This window comes from Nelusetta ayraudi, unplaced genomic scaffold (assembly GCF_046127955.1).
Source record: "Nelusetta ayraudi isolate G7.1 ecotype Tasmania unplaced genomic scaffold, CSIRO-AGI_Nayr_v1 ptg000007l, whole genome shotgun sequence".
Lineage (NCBI taxonomy): Eukaryota > Metazoa > Chordata > Actinopteri > Tetraodontiformes > Monacanthidae > Nelusetta > Nelusetta ayraudi.
The window spans coordinates 6,300,482-6,323,393 of NW_027466057.1; the positions used below are offsets into that span (position 1 = coordinate 6,300,482).

Sequence of the window (22,912 nt, forward strand, 5' to 3'; positions counted from 1 at the left end):
GCAAGGTATCAGCACCCTTTGCGCTGATCCTGCTAAAACCGGAGCTTTGCCGGACCTTCCACATATTCGGAAAGGAACAAAAACAAGGAAGCAATGAGTTAGTTTCACAGAGCAGGACAAAGACCAAGCTGGGTGTCTTATCACTGACCTGGTAGAAGCACCAAAATAAGCAATTAGTGACATCACAGAGGGCTAATTTCCAGAACGGTGAGTTATAGCTGACATTTTGTTGTTGTTTCAGTTGAAGTGGAGTTTTTAAGTGGAGCAAGGAAAATACTCCAACGGATAGATGAACATTTGTGAATTCCTGCTAATGAAATTGTCAAGGGAATTCTGCATAATTCTGAATGTGTTTAAATGTTCTTTTTTTTTTCTTCTTTTTTTTGCTAAGCATTCATATCAGTCACAGTTTAATGTCATTGTTTCGTTTGATAATAAACTGCAAACGAGGGTCAGTGTCTTCCAACGCAGGCCTGTGTCTCTGCAGTGGCTGCAGCGTGTGCAGCAGCAGCCTCAGTGTTTCTTGATGGGAGGAGCGGCGCGACTTCCCCACTTCTGCCCCCACGATGTACTTTTACATCCCTGCTTACGTTTGGCTGGCACAACCCGAGTTCCGCATTCCCAAATCCTCCCAGATTGGAATCACGTTTTTTCTTTTTCTTTTTTTTTTTTTTAATTATAAAAAAGGGGGGAAAATCGTGCTGATGCAACGATCTCCACTTTTTAAAATCTACTCTCGACCCTCGGCTGACCAGAAGAAAGGACATTTGTTGCACCTGGGATCCAAGTCAGGTCGGTAAAGGCGAAAACTTGACGAGGCTTGTGGACTTTGGGGGTGGAATGTTAATGGGGCCGCCTCGCATTGGTCGTAGCCCCGGCAGAGAGGGAAGGCAGCTGGCTTGGTGGGATCTTATCGGCGTCGGTGAGCTTTTCGTCGCCTTCCGGAAAACAGTTTGATCGCTCTAATAGTTCTTTTTTTGCTGGCCAAGCAAAGCCGGAGATGTAACGCAGCACCGCTGCAGAGGAATCGCCGTTCCCCCTTCTTTGTCTGCAGGGCTGCACGGCGACAATTCAGGACAAAATGTTCTGTGTTTGGACACGCCGACGGCTGTGCCTGCGCGTTTCGATCGTTCACATGTGTGCAAATTCGAAAATGCACGCCACGGGCATAGAACAATGTTCGGGGGGGGGGCCGTAAACATTTTTATTCGCCGCTTGCTCTCCGGCGCGAGGAGAAAGTTACGTAACAGAGGGAGAGAGAGAGAGTGAAAAAAAAAATGCCGCACTGAAGAAAAAACTTCCGCTTTCATGTTGACCGATGGCCTGTAGTCAGTCAGAGTGGTGAGATCACACTGACAACCAGTACACTGATGTTGTCCCGGTAGGTGAGATGTGTCAGCTTCAGGGGTGTCGGCGTGGAACCAGCATGATTTATGTTTAATAGCTCTTCAAATGATGGCGCTGTGCCTTTCAAACCCTGAAGTTGAATTTTTGTTGTTGTTTTTAAAGAGCATCTCCTTTACAAAGAGCATCTCATGAAGCCTTCATGCACAACAACCAGGTGCATATTGCCGCTTTAATCATGTTCTAAAGTGTCATAAACTCTCCATGCCAAAAGTAAAGACAAGAAAGAAAAGGTTCTCCCATGTGACTCTGTGATCATGATCCGAGCGTAATCTTTTGTAGCAGGGGCCTGTGATTAGTGTCAGCAAAATCCTCTCCACCAACATCCAGGTGGCTCTCTGTAGTGATATTTCCTGCGTCGCATTGAAGTGTGGACCAAACACCTCACAGTAATTGACCCTACATCGTTGAGTTTTTGTTTTTTGCTGCATCAGGCGCCTTGGAAATCTGCTGAGCTGCTGCAGTCATTTCCTGTATCTTTGGCTGACTTTGCTCACACACCTCTTTCTCTGTCTCTGGATATAATTTAAAGGTTCCCGATTAGCCGTTATTGGCTGTGTTTCCTGGAAGCCAAATTCCAAGGTGGAATTCTACCAGTGTGCTCTGCAGCATTCACAGTCTTTTTTTATTTATGTTATTCAGATAGCTCAGATGTTAGCTAACAGTTTTAGATTTATATTAAGCAGGCTTACTGGAGCATTACTACTAGTCTGAGTTGTTTCTGAACAAAACAGTTTGAATGTGAGGTCTATTCAAAAAACTTGTACCAAAAAAAAAAAAGTTTTTATTTATGTATTTGTTTATACAAGTAAAGCATGTAGCAATAGCTCAGGCTTCCCTAATGACGTGAAGGGTGGCATTGCACACGTGTCACTGCCCCTTTGAGACTCGGGATGCACTGCAGTGTTTACACTCTTGCCTAAGACAGTCAGGAGTACAAAAGAAAAACAGCTTTCACTGACAAAAGACTGTGACTTTAACTGCCCTTCTTTAGTGTGAAATTGCCGTCCAGTTCTGAAAAAAAGGCAGCTCGAAACAATTGTGTCATGGTTTCATCACAACAGTAAGGAAGTGGATTTGTATTGCAATGCAGAAATGAGCTAAAGGTGTTTTTGGTAAAGCAAGATGGATGGAAGGTTTCTCAGCGACCCATCTGCTGTGGACTTGATTAAAATTTGTGTCTCATTTAATTTCATGAAGCTCTCTGCCTTCTTGCCTCACTGCAAAGAACTAAAGAAAGCTTTGTATCAGACATTTGGCTGTTGGCATGTAAATTATGCCCGAGCATGTGCTATGTAAAGGAAAACACACTTGAGTTTTTGTGCCTTTTCTTTGGTGGTGCCACCTCAATTTGTCTTCCTTTTTTCCACCTTCTGCCTTCCAGCTGTGGTCACGGCCGAGTCTGACACGATGCCAGGACAAATCCCAGAGCCCTCTGTGACAGCAGGCTCCCTGCCCAGCCTGGGTCTGCTGGCTGGGATCTCAGCCACAACGCTGACCGACAAGCTGAAATTTGGCGACTTCCAGGAGTTTGGTACGATGCTGTCACCCCTTCACTTTCTGAACAGTTTGGGGAAGAGGCCTCTAAGGATCAAAACAGAGGTACGGAGGACGCCGAGTACATCATCGTTGTTTACCGTATGGAAATATGAGCAGTTTCTATTTGAGCTCTGTTTGAACTGATGTGTGAAAGATTGTCCATTTCTAGCCTTTGCCGCTATAGCTCGTCCCTGTAGGAACAGAGAACTGAAAGTTACACCATTGTGCCATATCTTGATCAACAGGTCCATCTAGTGGACACTGTGAGACACTGTCGCCCTTGATCAAGTTGGGAAATGTTGCGTGTGAAATTGATTATTTACCATGGTGGCTGTGAAGCAGCTAATTTCCTTTTAATTTGGTGTGTCATTTAAAAGAGAGCAGTCAAGATTGCTATTAAAAATGTCAAAGCTTCTACTTTGGCCTGAAGAAATTTTACTGCATGCCGTGCATGCCATAAAAGACAAAGAGTTAGAACTGAAGTAATGTGGTGCTGCTTCACTAGACAGATGTATGACAATAGTATAAAGTAAATTAGAGACAATAAAAACGTATGTAAAATCTTTAAACTCAACACAAGTTTTGTGTTTTAATAATGAAAGGAAAGAGATCACACCCGGATCACACAGCTGCCATCATCAAATAACAATATTTGCGGATTACGTGACTCTGTTAATGACTCTACTGCTGAGCATACAGCAAATTTAATCATGATTGTTGACCCTTTTAATTAGAGAGACGAAGAGGAGGAAAGGAGGAAACGAAGGCGAGAGAAAAACAAAGTGGCTGCGGCTCGATGTCGAAACAAGAAGAAAGAGCGGACAGATTATCTACAGAAGGTGAGACGCACAACGAGTGACATTCATGAACCTACGCCAGCGCTCTCGCTCACCATGTCCTCCGTCCTCCCCCAGGAATCCGAGAGGCTGGAGATGTTAAACTCGGACCTGAAAGCCCAGATCGAGGAGCTGAAGCTGGAGCGACAGCAGCTCATCCTCATGCTCAACCGCCACCGGCCGACGTGCATAGTGCGGACAGACAGTGTCAAAACCCCGGAGAGCGAGGTCAACCCTTTGCTGGAGCAGCTGGAAGACAAGTAAAGGGTGTTTTTTGGAGTTTAGACTTGAAAGAGACGCAGACAAACACGCAGCACTTAGCACTGGGCTTCGGCCGCCGCCGAATCCTCCCGCCTTCAGTCACGGAGCGCCTCATGAGGACATGCACGTCCATTAGGACTGGGCGCTGGGCATTTAAATCGAGTGTCTTTTTATTTTTGCTCTCTCGTTTCAACCGTTTTTTTTTTTTTTTTTTTTTTTTTTATTATGTCATTTGGATTATGAAGTTACACAGTACAACAGACTACCTTCACCGTTTTGTTTTGAAGGTCCCGTGTTACACCCACATTTGCGATCTTTGTTTTTCATCTCGGACTAAGAGTTGCATGGTTTAGCACACACACACTCTGAACAAAATGACAAAAAAGATCTAGGGTACTTTGTGGGGTGTTCACAGAATGGCGAGAAACTCATAATTGTAGTTTGGAAACAGAAATTTGCATCGTGCGGGACCTCTCCTGAATGTTTTACTGTTTGAACTGTCGGTGATCATGGCACACTAGTTAAAGTTACAACAGGTTGTGAAGTTGGAGAAAATAATTATTTTTTTCAAAGGTTACGTTTGGCACAGTCATGGAGTTCTATTGGCAATAATTTTTTGATACATTTCTATGGATGCTACCGGGTGACGCAGGGCCATGTTTGTTTATGTGTTCCATTCTTTCAGAGAAGAAAAACCTGTTTAAACTTGGGTTTATCAAAGATCTCGGCCCATCGTGCCCCCTTTTAAAATAGACTACTGGAATGCATTAGCTGTCATGTTCTAATGATGATATGTGTTGGGATGAAGACCTCACGCTCACAGACCATTTTTTGTGCCCTTTCATATACTTGACAGCTAAATAATTGATAATTTTTTGATTTTTTTTTTTTTTTAATCCCATGTTTTGACGCAGGTCGTCATGTATGCACATATAAATGTATGGACTGTTTACATCGTATTTGTTCTGTTACCATATTGTAGGTGGAAGTTATGTTTTTTTTTTATACTTTTTATATAAACACATAAGCTATCCCAAGTCCCATTTTGTATTTTCATAAGAAATAAATCTTTAGTTTATTTGCTCTTGGATTTCATTGAGTACTAAAGTTTCAAACATTAGTCTGGAACAATGTTTTCCAGCAGCTTTTGAGATGTATTATTTAATGTAAAATTATTTATTTTTATTTTACACTGTCATTTTGCCCCACATGGACTTCTGCATTAAGTCATCAGCTGCTCACATATTTGATCTGAAATACACATTAATCCAGAGATTTAAATATACAAGACGTTTTCAGTGTGTGCCAAGACATTAGCCTTCATATAAGAAGGCGTTCTTTGTTCTTAACTAGAAGGGTTTTACCTAAGATTATGAAAAAGGCACAGCTGAGGAGAGGGAAAATAATTGACACATTTGCAAAATGAGGAAAACCTCTTAATAGATTAAATGGAAACTTATTTCATCAGGTGACAAGGTTTAAAGGCCCAGGGGGAAACATTCATTCAGAACATTTATCATAAAATGCATTTTTTTGTTGTTGTTATTTTTGTTGTACAGTCATTATAAAGAAGCTCAAGTTGTGGGCTTGCTCCAGCTTTTTGGGACAGATGCAGTGGGAATTTAGGAAACAGGGATCACCATGAAGGTGTCCTTACCTACATTCACTAATGAGAGAAATCTGTTTGCAAAGTGATGCAGAAGTAGCCTCAGTAGTCCGCAACCTACCAGTCTGAATGCCATTTTAATATCTTGACAAAATGACCATGGCCATAATAATAGTAATAATAATACACCATGTAAACATATAGATGTCCTTTCTTAACATTAGATGCGACCCCAAGAAGCAGAAGAAGTGGGCCACGGAATTGAGGCCCCCACTGACAGCAGAGGTCTCTAATGATTTCCTCCTGTCTGCCTGCGTAGACTGACGAGTAGGCGTGTCCCATATGACTCTCTTTGAGTCACGCTGTGCCTCAGAAGCTGAAAGTGGTGAAACAATCAAGGCCGGCCGGTCACACACTTGCAGAAATGAGGACTCGATGAACAGCCGAGGCAGTCCTGCACCTCGTTTGTGCTCAGGAACGAGCTCTGTGGACACAGCGAGCCGGTATGCCTGGCAACTAACCGCGAACTGACCCTCTTGAGTTTCGACGTTTTAGTTTCTTCTTTTTATTATTATTATTCTTACAGTTTTTAAAATTAAAAAAATATATTTTGAGAGAAACATGCACCAAACCAAGAACAAGGGCAAGAAGGATGCGAAGGACGCATGCGGGACGGCGGGAGGTCCGGGTGACCAAACCGAGTGCAGTATCCCGAACGGCAGCTCCGCGGAACTTACGCACCTGTACAAGAAGCGATGGGTCATCGTTTTCCTCTTCCTCACCTATTCCCTGAGCAACGCCTTCCAGTGGAACCAATTCGCCATCATCAGCAACATCATCATAGGCTACTACGGCGTGGACGCGGTCGCCGTGGACTGGCTGTCCCTGGTTTACATGATCACCTACATTCCCTTCATATTCCCGGCCACCTGGCTCCTGGACAACAAGGGACTGCGCGTCACGGCGCTGCTGGCCAACGCGTTCAACTGCGCCGGGGCTTGGGTCAAGGTGTTCAGCGTCAAGCCCGACTTGTTTTGGGTGACCATGCTCGGGCAGACCGGTTGCGCCCTCTCCCAGGTGTTCATCCTCGGGGTGCCATCCCGCCTGGCGTCCGTGTGGTTCGGCGCGAACGAGGTCTCTACTGCGTGCGCCATCGGCGTGTTTGGGAATCAGGTGAGTCCTAAATTTTTCCATCTTGGAGCCAGACATTTTTCCTTGGGAGGTCATTACTCACGTCGGGGTGGCAACAAATAGATACCTGGAATGTCTACATTACTGTTGTTACTGTAGATGTTTGAATTAATGAAAAGTTTTCAGTGTGACCTTATAACAACTGGGCTATGAATTGGAGAACAGGAAATCTTCACCAATATTAATAATAAACCTATATCAGCTTGTTGTCCAAAGGTCATTGTTAGGGTTGTTCTTTGAGTGTCTTGTTTTTTTTTTTTCAAGGACTAAATCCAGGCCAATCATCAAGTCAGAAATGTTTTTTGTTTTTTTTAAATATACTCTACATCAATCAGCATTATATGACTTGAGATGCTGTGGTATGGAAGTGAAAAGCGTTTTGACAAATTACCTCTAAGAGTGAGAGTTGCATCAAAACTCTGCACATTTGAAATGTAGTGCCTGTCAACACGCATCATTGTTACATGTACATGCCAAACGGTGTCATGCATTCATAGCAGAGACTTCATTGGAGTGAGTAAATATGACCTGGACATTATTTTTTATGACCGTATGCAGAGGAACAGGCTCGGTGGTCTCGCTGCTCATTTCTACCTTGTACTTCCACCGCCGACCCAACTGAAGCATGTATTGAAATGGGCTTTTGTGATGTGCCGAGAACTTCTGCAGTGTAGTGGCTCTGAGCTCACTCAGTGGCTTCCTCTGACGTCCGTATTTGGAGTTCAAAGGTTTCAGCCGTGGTCTGGTGATGAGTTTGACCATGTGTCACAACATGCATTGCCGCTGAGCTTGGCATTTTCATCTCTTACTACTCTCTACTAACGTGACTGCCGTCAAGATTTGTGGTTTACTGCTTGATGACTGCCCCAATAATCCTGGCAGACGCACACCGAGGTCCAGCAATAAAGAAAATAGAGGCATGAGCTGATGATGCTAATTTTCAGTGGTTCCAGGGACATCAATTGTAACTGATTGTTACTGATGTCCCTGGACCACTGCAGGGATATGCTCCAAAACCTATATCGCTGCACGTAAAAGGTCTGTCTGTCTGTCATGGCTTTTAACAGGGCTCTCTGTGTGGTTTCAGGATATGACTAAACTGAGTTTGTAATTCTCATTTTGATGGTCTGCATACCAAAGAAAAAGGCACATGTTCCTTTTTCTATCACAAACTGCAGTCAATTTAACTGGTCCTGTTTGGTGAAACCTAAACTGCATTTCTTCGTAGCTGGCTGTGTAACTTGGCACACATCTAGTGTTGGGTCTTGGTGTTTCATTCACCAGGAGGCAAGCTGGTTTCAGTTGTTGGGGGATTGAATGGGCTTTCCTTGGAAAAACTTTTATATCCATGAAATAATCAATATTGGATTATGGATATGGTTTTATGAAACATCCCATCTCAGAAGTGTAAATTCTGTTTGAAGACAAATTTAGTTATTTGTTGGGGATGGGATGATGTGCACCATTGTCTTTGTGTTGGTGAGGACCATCTGATCTGGTGGACTGTTTAGCAGCAAAACTCTACACCACTCCTCTCGAGTGGTGTAGAGTTTTGCTGCTAAACAGTTGAAAGTAAATAAAAAAACATTCTCTTGTATAAACAGAAGTTATGAAAAGTAGCTGCCTTGTGTGTCTTTGCTCTAGCCTAAAAAAACATTGTTTTTACCTTTTTACATCTGCATTCACATGTTCACTGAAATAAATATTTGTAGGATTGCTGTCATTGGACCTGAGTGAGAGGAGTTCATTTCATCACTTTTCTTCCTTTTGCACATACTGCATGGACTTTTTGTGTTGGCTTGATGATCATCAGTCATCTCGACCGCTGAAATGTCATCTTATGACCAGCAACATCTATATTTGACATTGTTACTGTAAATTGTGATTGGTAGCGCTACTCATTGAGTTTTCAACTTAAGTACATTGTTTGGTTTAAAAAAAAGGGTTATTACTCAAGTGACACCGCCTTCTGTGCCGTCATCATGTAAACCAACCAATCAAAATAGGGGAAAGTGAAGGAAATGCAAACGGGGCTCTGATCTTTACTCCACATCCAATTATATGTTTTCCCTCTTTGCTCCTCAAGGTTTCATTTAAAATGAAACACATAGCTGATGATTTTCTTATTTCTAACCCTTAAAAACCAGAAATAGTAATTTCTTTCCCCACCTATCAGATTTTTTTTTTTAAGACACTTTGCATGACATCAAAGTGTTCAAAAGAGATTGGCTAGCTCTATAATTGGTTCTTTTGCAGTTCCAATAAACCTTTTTGATTTAATTTCATTTTAATTTTAGAAAGCCAGAAATGAGAGCAAATCAAATGAGTCACCTTGAATAAACTATACAACAAGTTCCTTAATTAAACCCAGTGTTCAATAGGGGGCCAAAATGTAGCTGCCGGGTATTTTAAATTCCACTCAGACGTCAACACTTTATTCCAATTCAAGTTCCAGCACGGAATGACTGGCAAGTCTCTGTAAATATACTTTGAGGGAGGAGAGGTGTGACGTGTTCAACCAACTGCTCACAATACACGGTACAGTACAAGAAGCCCGGTGGCTCCTTCTTTTCAGGTATGGTCACCCAGACGTTTTTTTTTTCCTCCACTTCCTCAAACTTCAGAATGTAGTTTCCCTACGCGCCGACATGAACTGCAGTCACGCGCCGTTGACTTTAGCGCCGCTATATTCATCGTGTGTTTACATTCGGTAACTTTCAGGAAGCGCGACCTTCCGTACGTTGCGACCGCGACTCGTCCGATACCTTGACGGTAGAGCTGATATGTTCCTGAAATCCCGAAAGAGCTCCAACCGGTTGCTCATTCATTGAAACCATTCGCATGTACTTTGCCTTGCTGTGCTCGCAAAAAAACTTTTTAGTGTTTTTCTCTCAACGAGGCTCCCTGTTGGAGCAGCTGGAGGAGCAGCAGATCGCCGATGAACTCGATTTCTTTTTAAACTGTGCTAAAGGCATCATCAGCTCTTTCGTCAAGATTTATCGTTTTATTATGCCGTGATTGACAGTGAAAGCGTTTCTAGGATGCTGTATCGATATATCGGGAGAATTCCCCCTCCCCCAACCTCCCTTCTTTTCTCCATATACAGTATACAGAACGGGAAGGAGGGGCCTAAAGGGACAGTACAGCTGATGGTGACGATAATGACGATAATTATAAATATAATACTGACAACTATTATGATGATGATGATAAAAAAAAAATAATGCTTACATTAGTCTTAAATAACTCAAGAACAATTATATTTGAATATTATTCAAGTCAACATTACATACATGCACCGGTGAACCCCAAGACGGATGTCCTTTAAATTAAAATAACCATCATAGAAGACCAATAAAATGCAAAGCTTTTACATTTAAATAATTTTACTATTGTAAACTTGGAACAGCCAAATTAATCATTTTATAGTAGTGTAGCTTTAATCTAATTTCATTAGAACGCACTTTTCAAATGTAGAGTTTAACAAATGTATTCTTCTTTCCACTTTTGCAGCTTGTTCATGATGAATTTGCAGTTTTTACCAAGTCTGCCTCTTCAGACTTCAGCCTTCCCATTGCGTGCCTGTCATGTGCCCAGCTTTACAAGCTGGGTTTGTTTTTCGGCTCCTGCTGCGAGCTGTTCTATCAGCTGGAGGGAGGAGCTTGAAAATTGCATGAACTCGCAATTACAGAAAGAAGTCAGGTGTGGCTTGGGCTCCTGCTCTGCGTGATCGACTCAGACTATTTTCTCTGGTTTCAACGGGATGTTTGCACATTCTTTCATGTGGTTCCTGCAGTAGCCCAAGGGGGATCAACATGGCTTTTCACAACGGAATCGACGGAGAGGGCAGAGATGAAGCTTATTCTCCACTGAGAAAGGACAGCACGAGTTCTGAGCAATCCAACAACACCTTGGACTCCTTGGACACCTCAGACTTGGACACGACGCCTCTCCTTCCAGTCATGGGGACCAAACTTTACAAGCGGCGATGGGCCATGCTGCTCATCTTCAGCACCTATTCCATGAGCAACGCCTTCATGTGGCCGCAGTACAGCATCATAAGCAACATCTTCATACGCTTCTACAGAACCGACAGCCAGTCCATCGACTGGCTCTCCATGATTTACTTCGTCTCCTACATTCCGCTCATCCTGCCCGTCACGTGGCTGCTCGACAAGCGCGGCTTGAGGGAAATTGTGATGATTGGCTCGGCCTTCAACTCCATCGGGGCCTGGATCAAGACGGGAGCGGTCCACCAAGATATGTACGCCATGGCGTTCTTAGGGCAGTTTATGTGTTCAGTGGCAGCCGTCTTCGTCTTGGGCATCCCCTCCAAACTTGCGTCCTCATGGTTTGGGGAGAGGGAGGTCTCCACCGCCTGCTCCATTGGCGTTCTGGGAAACCAGGTGTGTCTCAGTTTTGTCTGTCGTCTCCTAAACGTCTTAGAGTGGATGCTTAATGCATCTCAAAGTAGTATGTAGAAAATTCTAAAAATAAAAAATGGGTATGTCCAATATTGACTTTTTGCCGATATTGTCCAAACGCTTAATTTCGATAACTACCGTTGCATGCAGGCGTTTCCCCCCAAATTAATTTTAGGTCACATATCACTTGTCGTGGAAGTAACACCTAACCTGCTTTCATTGTGATGCCGAACTTGATGCATTCCACAAATTAACATTGTCTGTGGAAAATAAGAAGTTAAGAAGTTAGATAAGAACTTAAGTTACGAAAAAGTGCAATATTTATTTTTAACATTTTGTCTCATGGAATGGAAATGAGGTTAAGTGCAGTGGCCCCTCGACACAGTACCCCTAAGTTCTACGGTTCAAAGTGAATGCTGGTCCTTGTAGTCGATCATAAATGTGATTGTTTACAGAAGCCTAATGTGGGTTGGGTTTCCGTGATTGTGCAGTGAATACAAATACAAGCGGCAGGTTCTGTGGAAAGATTAGCTGCACGGAGGCAGTCGTTGGCTTCCGACCATCAGGATGCTGCTTTATGCACACGTGACTAAAACAAACTTGAAGCTGATGGCACGACAGCCATACAAACAACACGCTTACCTTCCCCACACAACAACACCTAATTGACATCCTCCCTCCATCTACACTAACCTACTCTTGGTAAAAAATGAATGTCTGAATTGACTGTTGTACAAAGCATTACGAGTGGAGACGAGCGAAGAGTTTGACGTCACTCTTCCTCTTTGTTGCGGCACGTGGTCACGTTAACACTACTGAATCTCATCCTCCACCCTTCCACCCCACCCCACCAACTCCCCTCCTGGCACTGCATGAGGAAACAGACAATTGGCACATTGGTCTACTAAATAGAAGAAAGGAAGGAATACAGAAGAAATACAGAAGAAATACCATCATTCTCTGGCTTTAGTCCAGGAAGCGATGAGTTTTTCTGTTTCTCTTTATTAGATTCCATAATTCCATATGGCCTTGGTTGCCTTACTAAAGAAGGGGGACACAGTTGAAGAGGAAGTATACAGAGCACGTGTCATCCCTCCAGAAGTGGTGCGATGAAAGCTTGCATACAAGTTGTATTTACAAGGAAGTGCTTAGGGAAAAAGCTGTTGACCCCTCTCATCCACTCTATGGGGAGTTTGAACTTTTTCCATCTGGCAGATGATATAAAGTACCCAAGGCAAACGTTAATATCATTAAACATTCCTTCATCCCTAATGCAATTGGAGCACTGAATAGCATGTCTCGTTGATGCGTTTTTTTTTTTTTTAATGTAATTGCCAGTGCTTTCCTGCTTTTTGCCCTGAAGATGTTCGTGTCTAAGCGTTGTTGCTGTTGTCGTCCTGCTTGTTGTTTTTATGAGACCAAAGACAAGATTCCACATTGTGGACAATAAATGAACTAACTAAATAGATCCACACTGTATTGCAGTGGAAGGAGGAAGAACATTTTTCATGCAATGTCAAATTTGTGGCATGTCTCTAGGACAAAGTTGACTTTTGACCCCATAGACTTGCATGGCATTGTATTGTTTGTTCAGTTTGGTGGTTCAGGTATGAAGTATTTCCTGATGGGGTAACATGTGCGGTCAACGGTTTGTTTTGGTGTACCTGCAGTTAAACATGCACTACACTACACTGCACCAACACAACCTTCATTATCCCAATACGTTTTATTCCTAATTGTGCGCCTCTAATCCCACAGCTGGGTATCGCCCTTGGCTTTCTGGTCCCGCCAATGCTGGTGCCCAACGTGGAGGACATCAACGAGCTGACACAACACATCAGAGTCATGTTGTACATCAGCGCTGGAGTGGCCACTGCCCTCTTCGTCCTCGTGATCATTGGTAAGACTTGCTACTGGGGGGAGGAGGGGTAGCAGCAGCAGCCCACTGCAGGTCCCTCAGGGCATCACGCAAGTCCCGGGTCACGTTTGTGAAAGTGTAAAGCCATGAGTTGCCAGAGAGCGTGACAAAGCCGATTCCTCATTTGACTGGAGCACTCGTGTCAGTGGGACGCGCCGTCATTTTAAGGTACAAAATGTCATTAAAAAGTCATAACGCTTTGGAATAATTTCATCCACCGTTTTTGGGTGGCAGAGCCCTAGCGCTGGGCCGAGCCCAGAGATGCCTCCTCAACCCTCACCACCAGTAATTGCTCTAATTGTCCACTTCTTGATTAGATGTGTGTAGACGTGGAAGTGAATATGAAGTGAAGGCAGGAACTGTCAGCTCCAGGAAGGGACTGAAATGCATTGAAGCTTTGCCGCAGCTGACTTTTACACCTGGGAATAATAACAGGCTCATGCAACAGCATGGAGAGATGATGATTGTTTTCAGGATTGTGGAATTGGCTCCTTATCTTTTGGAGGAAATATTTAATATTCAATCAAGCACACTATATTTGGCACCGTCATGCGTTGAGTTGAAATAGGCTTTTAGCCATTTTGAAATGTCTTCATTGTTACTGTATGCAGCGACACTTGAATTCTGCCTCTGTAGATTAATAAGTACTCTTATCTTCCCTCTTTATATATGAATTATATTTGAAAAGATGAAATCGCCAAAGTGCAACCTCATAAATATCTGATTCTGGAGGACTGCATGTGGGAAGACAAAGCTGAAGGAACATGCATTTCCTCTTAAAAACCTCCCACTGTTGGTCCTGTCCTGGCAAGCCGTCGCCAAGCCTTTGAGGGCAACTCGTGCATGTCAATAGTGCACGTCACAAATCTGCCCAAACTTGAAAAACGGCTGTTGATCAGCTGTTGAGGGATATAGCTGGTAGGAGGAAACAAACTGAATAATTTTATGTTGGACAATTTCTGTTTGAGTTGACGGTATTTAATGTCATACATTACTTAAGTTGAACTGTAATACCTTTAATGTGAACTTTAAAAAAGGTGAGTCATGATGTTATTTCAAGTATGAATATATGACTGAGATCCTGAGTTGTGGTGGACCTGCACCGAGAAGCAGTGTGTCTAGTTCCTCCCTAGTGTTAATGTCGGACATCCCCAACTCGCAGGCTTCCTCACCACCTGTTGGACCTTGTGTGTTCAAGTTTTTCAGGAGCGACCGGCGGTCCCTCCCTCCCAGGCGGAGGCACACGCCAGAAGCATTCCGCCGGAGCAGTACTCGTACACGGCCTCCATCCTGAGACTACTGCGCAACAAGCCCTTCATGCTGCTGGTGGTGAGCTACGGTGGGTCCTGTTGAGCTGAGAATATTTCCTTATGCGAACCGCCCCCAGCTCTATTCATAGCACTTGGGTGGCGCATGTTTAGCCTGCTTTTTACAGCCTCCTGTAGAAATGTTCCACTTGTTGAGAAAAGGTGAGAAAAATGAGGTGACACTGATAGTCCAGGAACACAAAGTAGACAAAAGCTGCATGTCATTCCATTTTTTTCCAAAATAAAAGTAGAATTGCGATTTGCAGGTGTTTCCATTGAATGGTGTGAAGCGCATCAGCCGTAATTCTCTGAAAATCTTGTCCCACAAGGATTTTCCAAGTTTAGGTGTTTCCATTGGTATTTTTTTTTTACTGCGATATTTAGGTTTTGCGCAATTCTAGGGGTATTGGAAACGCAGCTAGAGAGAACCTTTGAGTGAACTTTGCACAATATGCTACTAATGTTAACAATACTTCATGTGTTTAACATCGGACTACTGCAATGTAATTCAAAATAGCTATGTCTTTATTTCTTTGTACTCCTAAAGTTAGTTTGGTCTTTTTTATCTCCCTGCTGGATACACATCACCTCTTGTTGTTGTGTGTGGATAAATAAAGCCTTCTGATATACTACTGTATACTTAAAGACTTCAAGACCAGACTGTCTGACTTGCACTAATATTGAGTTTTCTGCCTGCAGGGCTGAACGTCGGCTGCTTCTATTCAATTTCGACACTTTTAAACCGGATGATCATTGATCAATATCCCGTAAGTTTGCTGTTGAAAAACCTGATTCTGCCTTTTGCCCCTTTGACTTTCACACGCTCCGCCCTCCGTGCCCACTTCTGTCGGCATTGGTTTATTATTCTGACGCTGAAATGCAGAGGTGAAACTAGCGACCTGACCCTGAATCCGATAATGATGGTCTGCCATTACCTCACTTTTAACCACTGCCTTGCTTGGTGTGTAAAACTCTAAAAGTTAATGATTCCTGTGTCCTGCAGGATGAAGAGGTGAATGCTGGCAGGATCGGTCTGACCATCGTCATCGCTGGTATGTTGGGATCTCTTGTCTGTGGCTTTTGGCTGGACAAGACTAAAGCATACAAGTAAGACATTTTGTTTAAAAGGCGGATGCTAATGTTAACATCCAGTGGACTTGTTTAAGTCATTAAAATAGAAATATGTTGATTTTACGTGAGGCTGCTCCAGTCAGTTTAAGATGAAAATAAAAATCCTGTCTTCGCAGGTTTTAGACATGACTTTCAAAGTAAAGTATTGCAAAGGACACCAGCAGTGTTGCAGGCCAATGACCTCAGGCCCCAAATATTACCGTGTTCCCAATGCTTTTCGGCATGCAGTGACCGCCAAACTGGTCCTTCACTGCAGTCTTACCTGCAGAAATAAAGACGTGGTTATCAAATAAAGTGAAAGGGGGGATTACAGAAAGGAATGTAACAAACTGTGAAGGAATTTTAATAGCAATTTATTAAGAGTCTGATCTTGCACAGCAGCTGGATTACTGAGGTTTTAACACAAATCCTGGTCTCCATCTCGATGAACTCTTGTAGAATGCTTTTCAATCCAGTTCACCTTATTATTAGAACCTTTTACTGGTGACCAAAGGAGGAGCAGTTGCTGCTTACTGTGCTTTAAGAATATAAAGGAAAGGTTCTAAGTCAAATGGCAAATTGCTAGCATGTTGCTCCACAACAACTAGAAATTCCTGTCATAGCAAAACTAACGGTAACAGATCTGATTGGTTTATTATTGTGACAGACATTAGCTTTGTCAAATCACCATTCCAGTTCAGAAGGAGTGTTTCTTCTAAAGTGTCAAGCTGGCCATGAACTCTGTGACTGTAACTTTAAACCCCCCCCACCCCACCGCAACACTTCTGCATCAACTGCCACTTTTGTTTTCCCCAGAGCAGCTCACGCGTCGGAACACAGGCTCCTTGCATGAGTGTCTCATTCAATGGGAGATGTCCAAGCGAGTTAAACTCTTGTGCTCAAAGTGGGCAGGAATGAGAATCCGCTTGAGCTGCGTCTAATATCTGACGTCGCTCTCTTTTTATCGGAGATGACACGCTAGCCTGTGCGGCTCCCCCCCACCCCACCGAGTTGCTTCCGGGGCCGTATGCCCTGACATTAAATCTGATATAATGACAGTCTGATCTTTACTATGAAAATATCTATTCTTGACTCTGTCATTACTTGGCCCGTTTGGACACATGAGTAATCTCCCCTGGACATCCTGCCATTTGCTGGTGTTTTCTTAACGCTGGATGGTCCTCACGCCGGCCATCGGTGTTCAGGCATGCAAGCTGCAGTGGCTAAAACCCTGCGCATACCGCCCCGACGCCGTCCTGTCAAAGCGGTCGGCCTCAGGTTTATGCCGTCACGCGTCCTTTGTTCCATGCGAGAGGGCGTCGGGGGGGCCGTGTCACATAAACAAAAGTGTTTTGCAGCATTTTTTTTTTCTCTTCTTTTTACGCGTGGTTGTGCGGTGTGGGAGTGAGCCTCGGCGGAGTTAAGCCTGTTTTTGCAGGTGGCCTGGCTCTTCAGGAGGCCTTCAGAGACACTGGGGCAATCCTCACACTGAGACTCGCATCGATGAAGTCCATTTTAAGTTGGGAATAAAACATTTGCAAAACAAAAAAGCTTTAAAGGGTCCCTGCGTGTAAGAGTGTACAAACCAGTGTAAAATAGATGAAGAAAAACCGAGAGGCCTTTTTTCCACGGTTGAATTCTTTTTTTTTCTACGTTCACGTTTTACATTTGCCTGCTTCCTTTGCAGACAAACGACGCTGGCTGTGTACGTCCTCACGCTGATCGGGATGCTGGTCTTTGCATTCACCCTCAACCTGGGTCGCCTGTGGGTCGTCTTTATCACAGCTGGAGTCCTAGGGTCAGTAAATATCGGGCACAGACACTTCGGCCTCACTAAACTGTGGCTAAGATTTAACTTTGGCTTAGACGTCCGCAATAAAGGGAACCGTTGGTGGGTAAAATTTCCTTGAAGTGCCTCTGGCTTGGTTTTACTTCCTGCAATTCAGATCCCCCATTACTTACCATTGTATTACAAATAATTGGCTATCATGGAAATCCCCATTCTGGCAACAGTTGAGCAAGTGATATTCCCCAAATGGAATCGAACGCCTCCCCAGCCAACATTAAAAAGTTTGAACTTCAACTTAGAAATTCCAGAGGCTGACGTTATAATCAATTTGAATTTAAGTTTTAAAACTGCCTCATCCTAAAGATCTTTCATTTTGTAGGTTTAAAGCAGTTCAGAGGATTTTGAGTTTTTATCAACACCGTCTTCGCACCTTATGTTTTTATCTTGTATGCATTGCATAGATTTGCATGTTCAGTCTTATTTGCACAATCACTCGCAACACATCACCTGCCATATACAAATTCATTTTACTTGTACCCTAACGGGGTCTTTCACATTTAAGCTTGTCTGAGCTGCACCTGGATCATATTTATAAACTAACGGGGTGGCCTTGCTACGCTTCATGTACAGTAGTTTACATTTTCTGTTTGGAGTTTCTGTTCCGTTTTATTCAAACAAAGTAAAGACTCCGCAGCTTCCTAAATCCATGTGCTTCTAAGTAAGCCGATTATGCCATTTCTGGTTTCCATAGTAATTTCTACTGTGAACACAGGACGTATTTGCATCGTGACTCTCGGTACTTGTCTGCAGGCTCTTTATGACTGGATATCTGCCTCTGGGCTTTGAGTATGCGGTCGAGCTCACTTATCCAGAATCGGAGGGAACGTCGTCCGGCCTGCTCAACTGTTCGGCTCAGGTCTGCAAGCATCCTGGTTGGCTCCCAAACATGAGGTCACATGAAAAAAAAACATGCATTACGTGAATTTAATTTTTTTTCATTGCAGATATTTGGAATCATTTTCACCATCTCCCAAGGGAAGATTATTGACAGATGGGGCACAGTGGTGGGAAACCTCTTTCTTGCCATTTTTCTACTACTGGGCTCAGTGCTGACGGGTAAAGTATCAGTTTCTGTTCTCCTCCTGTCTGTCAGGATTTCTTTATCACAAAGCAGAAGTGAACTTCAGCAACACGCAACAGCTGACATGCAAGCACGTGATTTTTAAAGGAAACTGTGACACCATACTTTCAAATGGCTTGGATCTCAGCCGGCAGGTCTGAAATCACTTACTGAGCGCGAGATTTCCCTCTAGTGGTTGAATAAGTAACTGAACACAACAGTTAGTTATAAAAAAACAGACGCTCATGTCACCATACAACGTATGTCTGATTTCTGCACCTTAAAAGAGGTGCAGAATTTTAAAGCTACTAGTCAGTGTTAAAGTTTTGGATAGTGTGTAAACACCCTCTTACAGTGGATTTTTATTTTGGTAGAAAGTCTTCATTTGACTGTTGATTGAAATTGCTTCTGTTTTCATTCTTTTATCCTCCCATATCTGAGCCATATCTTATGTCTGCCCTTATGTGCATCGCAGGATTTATCAAGTCTGAGCTCCGCAGACAAAAAGCCAACTTATCTTCTGCCGAGAACTCAACAGTAAGCGTAAGTAGATCTGCTGCCTAAAGTCGGAGGTGGTGTCTTCACATCTTCTAGTGGAGGAAGGTGTGAGACCTCATCCTGAATCTGGTTCTTCTCTGCCTGCTTGGAGTCTTGGGTTTTCTCTCTAAACTGAAAAGCTATCTTCTCATCTCAGATGACCTTAAAGGTTCCATATTATACCAATTTTCAGATTTTTATATTTCCATTGTGTGGATTCCAGTTTGAAAAAAACATTTGCAACATTTCCATGTTTGGAAGGAGACACTGGCTGCCCGGGGTTGCTGTCACCATCCTGGGAAAGATTTCAGTGCCCTTTGTGACTTCACAGGAGGCTGATATTAACATTTCTGTGGAGCTCATTGATAAGTTAGCGGAACATTATGACAGATTCTTGGCTAAAGTTATTGGTAATGTTGGTGAATGCTGCACAATATGGAACCTTTGAGAGGAATCACAATTCAGCTGTTTCTGATTGATCATATGTCACTCCGCACAAACTCATGGCGCACATATTCTGGTGAGCTTGCTGCTTCTGCTGCTTGTTCTCCGTCCTCTTTGTAACAAATGCTGCCAACCACAGAGAAAGCAAGTAAACCTAGAAACCCACAGACGGACGGACACCTGTGGATCATTGGTCTGGGTTTATAACCTGACGCATTTCTTTTAAAAACCCATTAAATTGTGGTGACAAGAATTTTATTTTTTAATGCAGATCAATCAAGTTACACATAATTTGAAAATATTTTTGATAATCTGGGAAATGATCATTTCCCTTGGTTGTTTGAAGCCACTGAACAGGCAGCAGGTTGTTGCACACGTTGGTCTGAAAGCAGTTTAACGGCAGGACACGGAGAGCTTCTCGGAAGTGTGACGCACAAGCTATCATTCCAGGTTTCAGACTCCATAAAGTCGGTGCAGGACTATGGGGCCACAGAGCACAGCGCCCCCTGGCAGAATCAGCCTTGACATAAATCCAAAACCTACCTTAATAATACCGAAATGACCAGGTAGGGGCACTCGCTGTCTGAGACTTCAGAGGCAGTTGTGTACACACACACACACACACACACAAACGTCACTCGTTTTTTTCCCCATCTAAAAAAATATTTATTTTCAGAAAAAAGTAATCATAAGCATTAATAATTATACAGCTCTGAGCGGCAACACTTTACACAACAGTTGGTGTCAAGACAAGGTTGAACAGGTTTGTGCTCACTGGGTCTTCCTCCTGGAGTTTTACTTGATGTAGAACTAGAATGAATTAATAAATATCAAGCCACCGTCCGACTATTGATTTCAAAATAATGTTTTCACCTTATTACTAACTTCACTAACAGACTGCGACATTAACAGTAAAATTAACAGTAAACATTGGTTGACGTTCGTACGTATTTGTGATCTGATCAGTTCAGAACTTGGACGCAACATTTTTACTCCGTCTTTTGTCATACTCGTCTTCTCGTTTTCCAGAACAAGCCCAACGATACAGACAGGGACGCCTCGACACCTGAAATATTGAATGAAAGGAAGCTATGAAGACGACAAACCATCATAATCTGTCAAGGTTTTCACAGTGACAAGAAACAACACAGCAACACACCCAACATCCACACTAACACAAAACCCCTGGTGTAATGATCACTGGGTGAATAACTTTCTGGAAACTTTTTTTTTTTAAATGATGTGAACCAGCGGACCTGATTTATATTTAATTTACTTTCCAACATGATGTACTGCATGAGATTCGCTTTAACCCAGTTTTCTTTTTTTTATATATTTATGTGAATCAAATGAATTGTGCACAGGGGACAATCACTTGAAACGTTCTAGTTTCTGCATCCAAAAAAAACCCAAACATTTGTTTAGTTTCACAGATCCCCTTTGATTCGTGTTAATGTGATCATTTGCACATCATACGTAGAGTGTGAATATTTCCTTAATGTTGCACAAATTGCGTGCTGCTGAAGTCAGTCTTCCACTGCACAGAATTTCTTTCTTCTGATTGTTCTGAGGAGAAGAAGCCTGCAAGCTGCTCCGAGACGTTTCTCCCATGATGTCTGTCAATTCGCCATTCTACTCGGGCAGTCACAGTGGAGATGGGTTCAATGCACCAGAGGAAAATCGGGCATAAAAGTCTCAATTGCGTTTCTTTTGTCGTGCTCCAACTTCTTCTTCCGACTCTGGCAAACACTGGAATCCAATCAGCATTCCCATGATGGAGAAACCTAGAAAGGCGCAGCGAGGACTTGGTCAAGATGTTTTAATAGTACTTGAAATTAAGCTCTTGGGTTGTATTTCACGGTTTCGTGCCACACTGTATTTTAGACTCACTTGCCACAATAAGTGGAGCCATAACCCCGATGGTCAGCGGTGCAGTTTTGTAGATGAAGGCTTCGGACAGGAAGTGACCCAAGGCCAGCACAAATGTCCACAGTGTGATGTGATAAAGCCTGCAGCAACCAGTCAGACGCATCATACGAGGAATTCCAAACACAATCAAAGAAGAAAGTGAATCCATCTCACGTTCTGTTCTGGATGTCGATGGCACAGGCACAGCGGATGATTGACGAGAGCAACGTCCAGATGCCAAATGTTCGAGCTTGGAGGCCGTTAACTGAAGGAGGGGGAAAAAAAAGAAGAGAAAAAAAGAATAATCACGTGACTACCTTGGAAAAACAACTATTATTATTTATGGACTTTTAATTGTTGAACATTCAATTAATATTTGTCTGACTTGGTAATTTTAGTCTTTGTAAATGTGTTTTGTTCAAACGTTGCTACGAGATGTTAAGAGTGTCACCACTGTGTGAACTCTGAAGTACCTCTGAAGTAGTGAAATGTTTAATAAAGAATTGAATCATCACTGTAAGATTTAGTGTACTGGTTGTGCTTATAAAGGGGGTTTTACTTGAAATGAAATGCTTGACATGAAATCATAGCCATGAATAAACGCTGCGAAGTTGAAGTTCTTTCTCAAGGCTTCAAACAACATGCATCTAATTTTACAATGCCTTTTAAATCAAAAATAATTCGAGTAGTTGGATGTCATCATGCATCGCCTCGGAGAAAACATCTGGTACTGTGCTAGAGTGCTCGGTGTGGTCCAGTGTCCTCACCAAACTCTGGCGTGCCCGTGTAGAGCTTCTCCGACAGAAAGCTGTGATCTCTGAAGCTTTGCACTGTGTTGCCCATGGCAATGATGGACACCATGACCAGCCAGCTCCGCAGGACGTTCAGGAAGCGACTCATGATTTTTTTTTTTTTTTTAATGAATATATATTTTTCTATTTAGACCACCTGCTGGTGAGATGTAGTCAAACAGCTCTGTGTAAAAAACAACGAATGCGGTTAGCCCAGATTTTGCTTTGAAAGTCATGCCATTCATGCACACTACCTGACTAACACACAGCGCTTGGGCTGTCAGCGACCGAGTGTTTAACAGATAAAGTAAAATAACAGGCGTATGTAAACAGTTTAATACAACGAACGAGTAATTTAGAGTGTAATTAACACAACATGCATGTGCATTATTTACCTGATGGCGTCTCCGGAACTACAACCTGCACAAGTTTTGACGGAAAGAACGACCTGATAGTAATAAATATGTCAAATTTAAAGATCCATCCGCACTGGTGGTGTCATTTTCCCCATTGTCAGTTTTCCAATAACAGAGGTTGAAGGAATGGCTCCATTTAGTCGCACCATTCGTGCGATTGGTCCACACCAACCTTTGGTTCGGCCTTCTTTCATATTCAACCAATCAAAACGACACTATGTTGGTCCGCCAGCCTGTGCGCTAGCTGTGTTTAACAAAGAGCATGTATGAAGCAAGAGAGCAATCCGTATTCGCTTCCGTCTCTTGGCTCC

General features: G+C 43.0%; 3 protein-coding genes across 9 annotated transcripts; 2 read left to right on the forward strand and 1 right to left on the reverse strand.

The window, feature by feature from the left end:
• The first annotated feature begins 78 nt into the window (after positions 1-78).
• Positions 79-5,123, forward strand: LOC142883387 (jun dimerization protein 2-like). Of its 4 annotated transcripts, XM_076018213.1 has the most exons (5): positions 79-207; positions 472-792; positions 2,789-3,006; positions 3,678-3,782; positions 3,858-5,123. In XM_076018213.1, exons 2-5 carry the CDS (start codon positions 567-569, stop codon positions 4,041-4,043), a joined length of 735 nt encoding a protein of 244 aa, XP_075874328.1. In that variant the 5' UTR covers positions 79-207; positions 472-566; the 3' UTR covers positions 4,044-5,123. The 4 variants fall into 4 exon arrangements, with proteins under 4 accessions (XP_075874328.1, XP_075874331.1, XP_075874329.1 ...); XM_076018216.1 differs by lacking the exon at positions 472-792 and having other exon boundaries at positions 99-207; XM_076018214.1 differs by lacking the exon at positions 79-207 and having other exon boundaries at positions 236-792.
• Positions 5,124-6,040: 917 nt separating this feature from the next.
• On the forward strand, positions 6,041-21,190 carry flvcr2a (FLVCR choline and putative heme transporter 2a). 4 transcript variants are annotated; one of them, XM_076018225.1, is made up of 12 exons: positions 9,208-9,417; positions 10,637-11,243; positions 13,020-13,161; positions 14,378-14,518; positions 15,186-15,253; positions 15,490-15,593; positions 17,284-17,394; positions 18,196-18,301; positions 18,390-18,501; positions 18,981-19,048; positions 19,937-20,052; positions 20,516-21,190. In XM_076018225.1, the coding sequence occupies exons 2-11, from the start codon at positions 10,653-10,655 to the stop codon at positions 20,009-20,011; spliced, it is 1,518 nt and encodes a 505-aa protein (XP_075874340.1). In that variant the 5' UTR covers positions 9,208-9,417; positions 10,637-10,652; the 3' UTR covers positions 20,012-20,052; positions 20,516-21,190. The 4 variants fall into 4 exon arrangements, with proteins under 4 accessions (XP_075874343.1, XP_075874340.1, XP_075874339.1 ...); XM_076018228.1 differs by lacking the exons at positions 9,208-9,417; positions 10,637-11,243 and adding an exon at positions 6,041-6,819; XM_076018224.1 differs by lacking the exon at positions 9,208-9,417 and having other exon boundaries at positions 10,511-11,243.
• On the reverse strand, positions 20,822-22,719 carry erg28 (ergosterol biosynthesis 28 homolog). The gene is made up of 5 exons (XM_076018230.1): positions 22,581-22,719; positions 22,162-22,369; positions 21,569-21,659; positions 21,377-21,495; positions 20,822-21,270 (listed from the first exon to the last, which is right to left on the reverse strand). The coding sequence occupies exons 2-5, from the start codon at positions 22,292-22,294 to the stop codon at positions 21,182-21,184; spliced, it is 432 nt and encodes a 143-aa protein (XP_075874345.1). The 5' UTR covers positions 22,295-22,369; positions 22,581-22,719; the 3' UTR covers positions 20,822-21,181.
• Between the last annotated feature and the right edge of the window lie 193 nt (positions 22,720-22,912).

Bases quoted from the DNA above. Each gene is read 5' to 3' on its own strand.
- flvcr2a (XM_076018225.1), top strand. From the start codon at position 10,653: ATGGCTTTTCACAACGGAATCGACGGAGAGGGCAGAGATGAAGCTTAT. The intron at 15,594-17,283 runs GTAAGACATTTT...CTTCCTTTGCAG, and splicing joins GACAAGACTAAAGCATACAA to ACAAACGACGCTGGCTGTGT. The intron at 17,395-18,195 runs GTCAGTAAATAT...ACTTGTCTGCAG, and splicing joins ATCACAGCTGGAGTCCTAGG to GCTCTTTATGACTGGATATC.
- LOC142883387 (XM_076018213.1), top strand. From the start codon at position 567: ATGTACTTTTACATCCCTGCTTACGTTTGGCTGGCACAACCCGAGTTC. The intron at 3,007-3,677 runs GTACGGAGGACG...CCTTTTAATTAG, and splicing joins CTCTAAGGATCAAAACAGAG to AGAGACGAAGAGGAGGAAAG. The intron at 3,783-3,857 runs GTGAGACGCACA...GTCCTCCCCCAG, and splicing joins GGACAGATTATCTACAGAAG to GAATCCGAGAGGCTGGAGAT.
- erg28 (XM_076018230.1), bottom strand. From the start codon at position 22,294: ATGAGTCGCTTCCTGAACGTCCTGCGGAGCTGGCTGGTCATGGTGTCC. The intron at 21,660-22,161 runs GTGAGGACACTG...CCCCTCCTTCAG, and splicing joins CACGGGCACGCCAGAGTTTG to TTAACGGCCTCCAAGCTCGA. The intron at 21,496-21,568 runs GTGAGATGGATT...TGGTTGCTGCAG, and splicing joins ATCGACATCCAGAACAGAAC to GCTTTATCACATCACACTGT.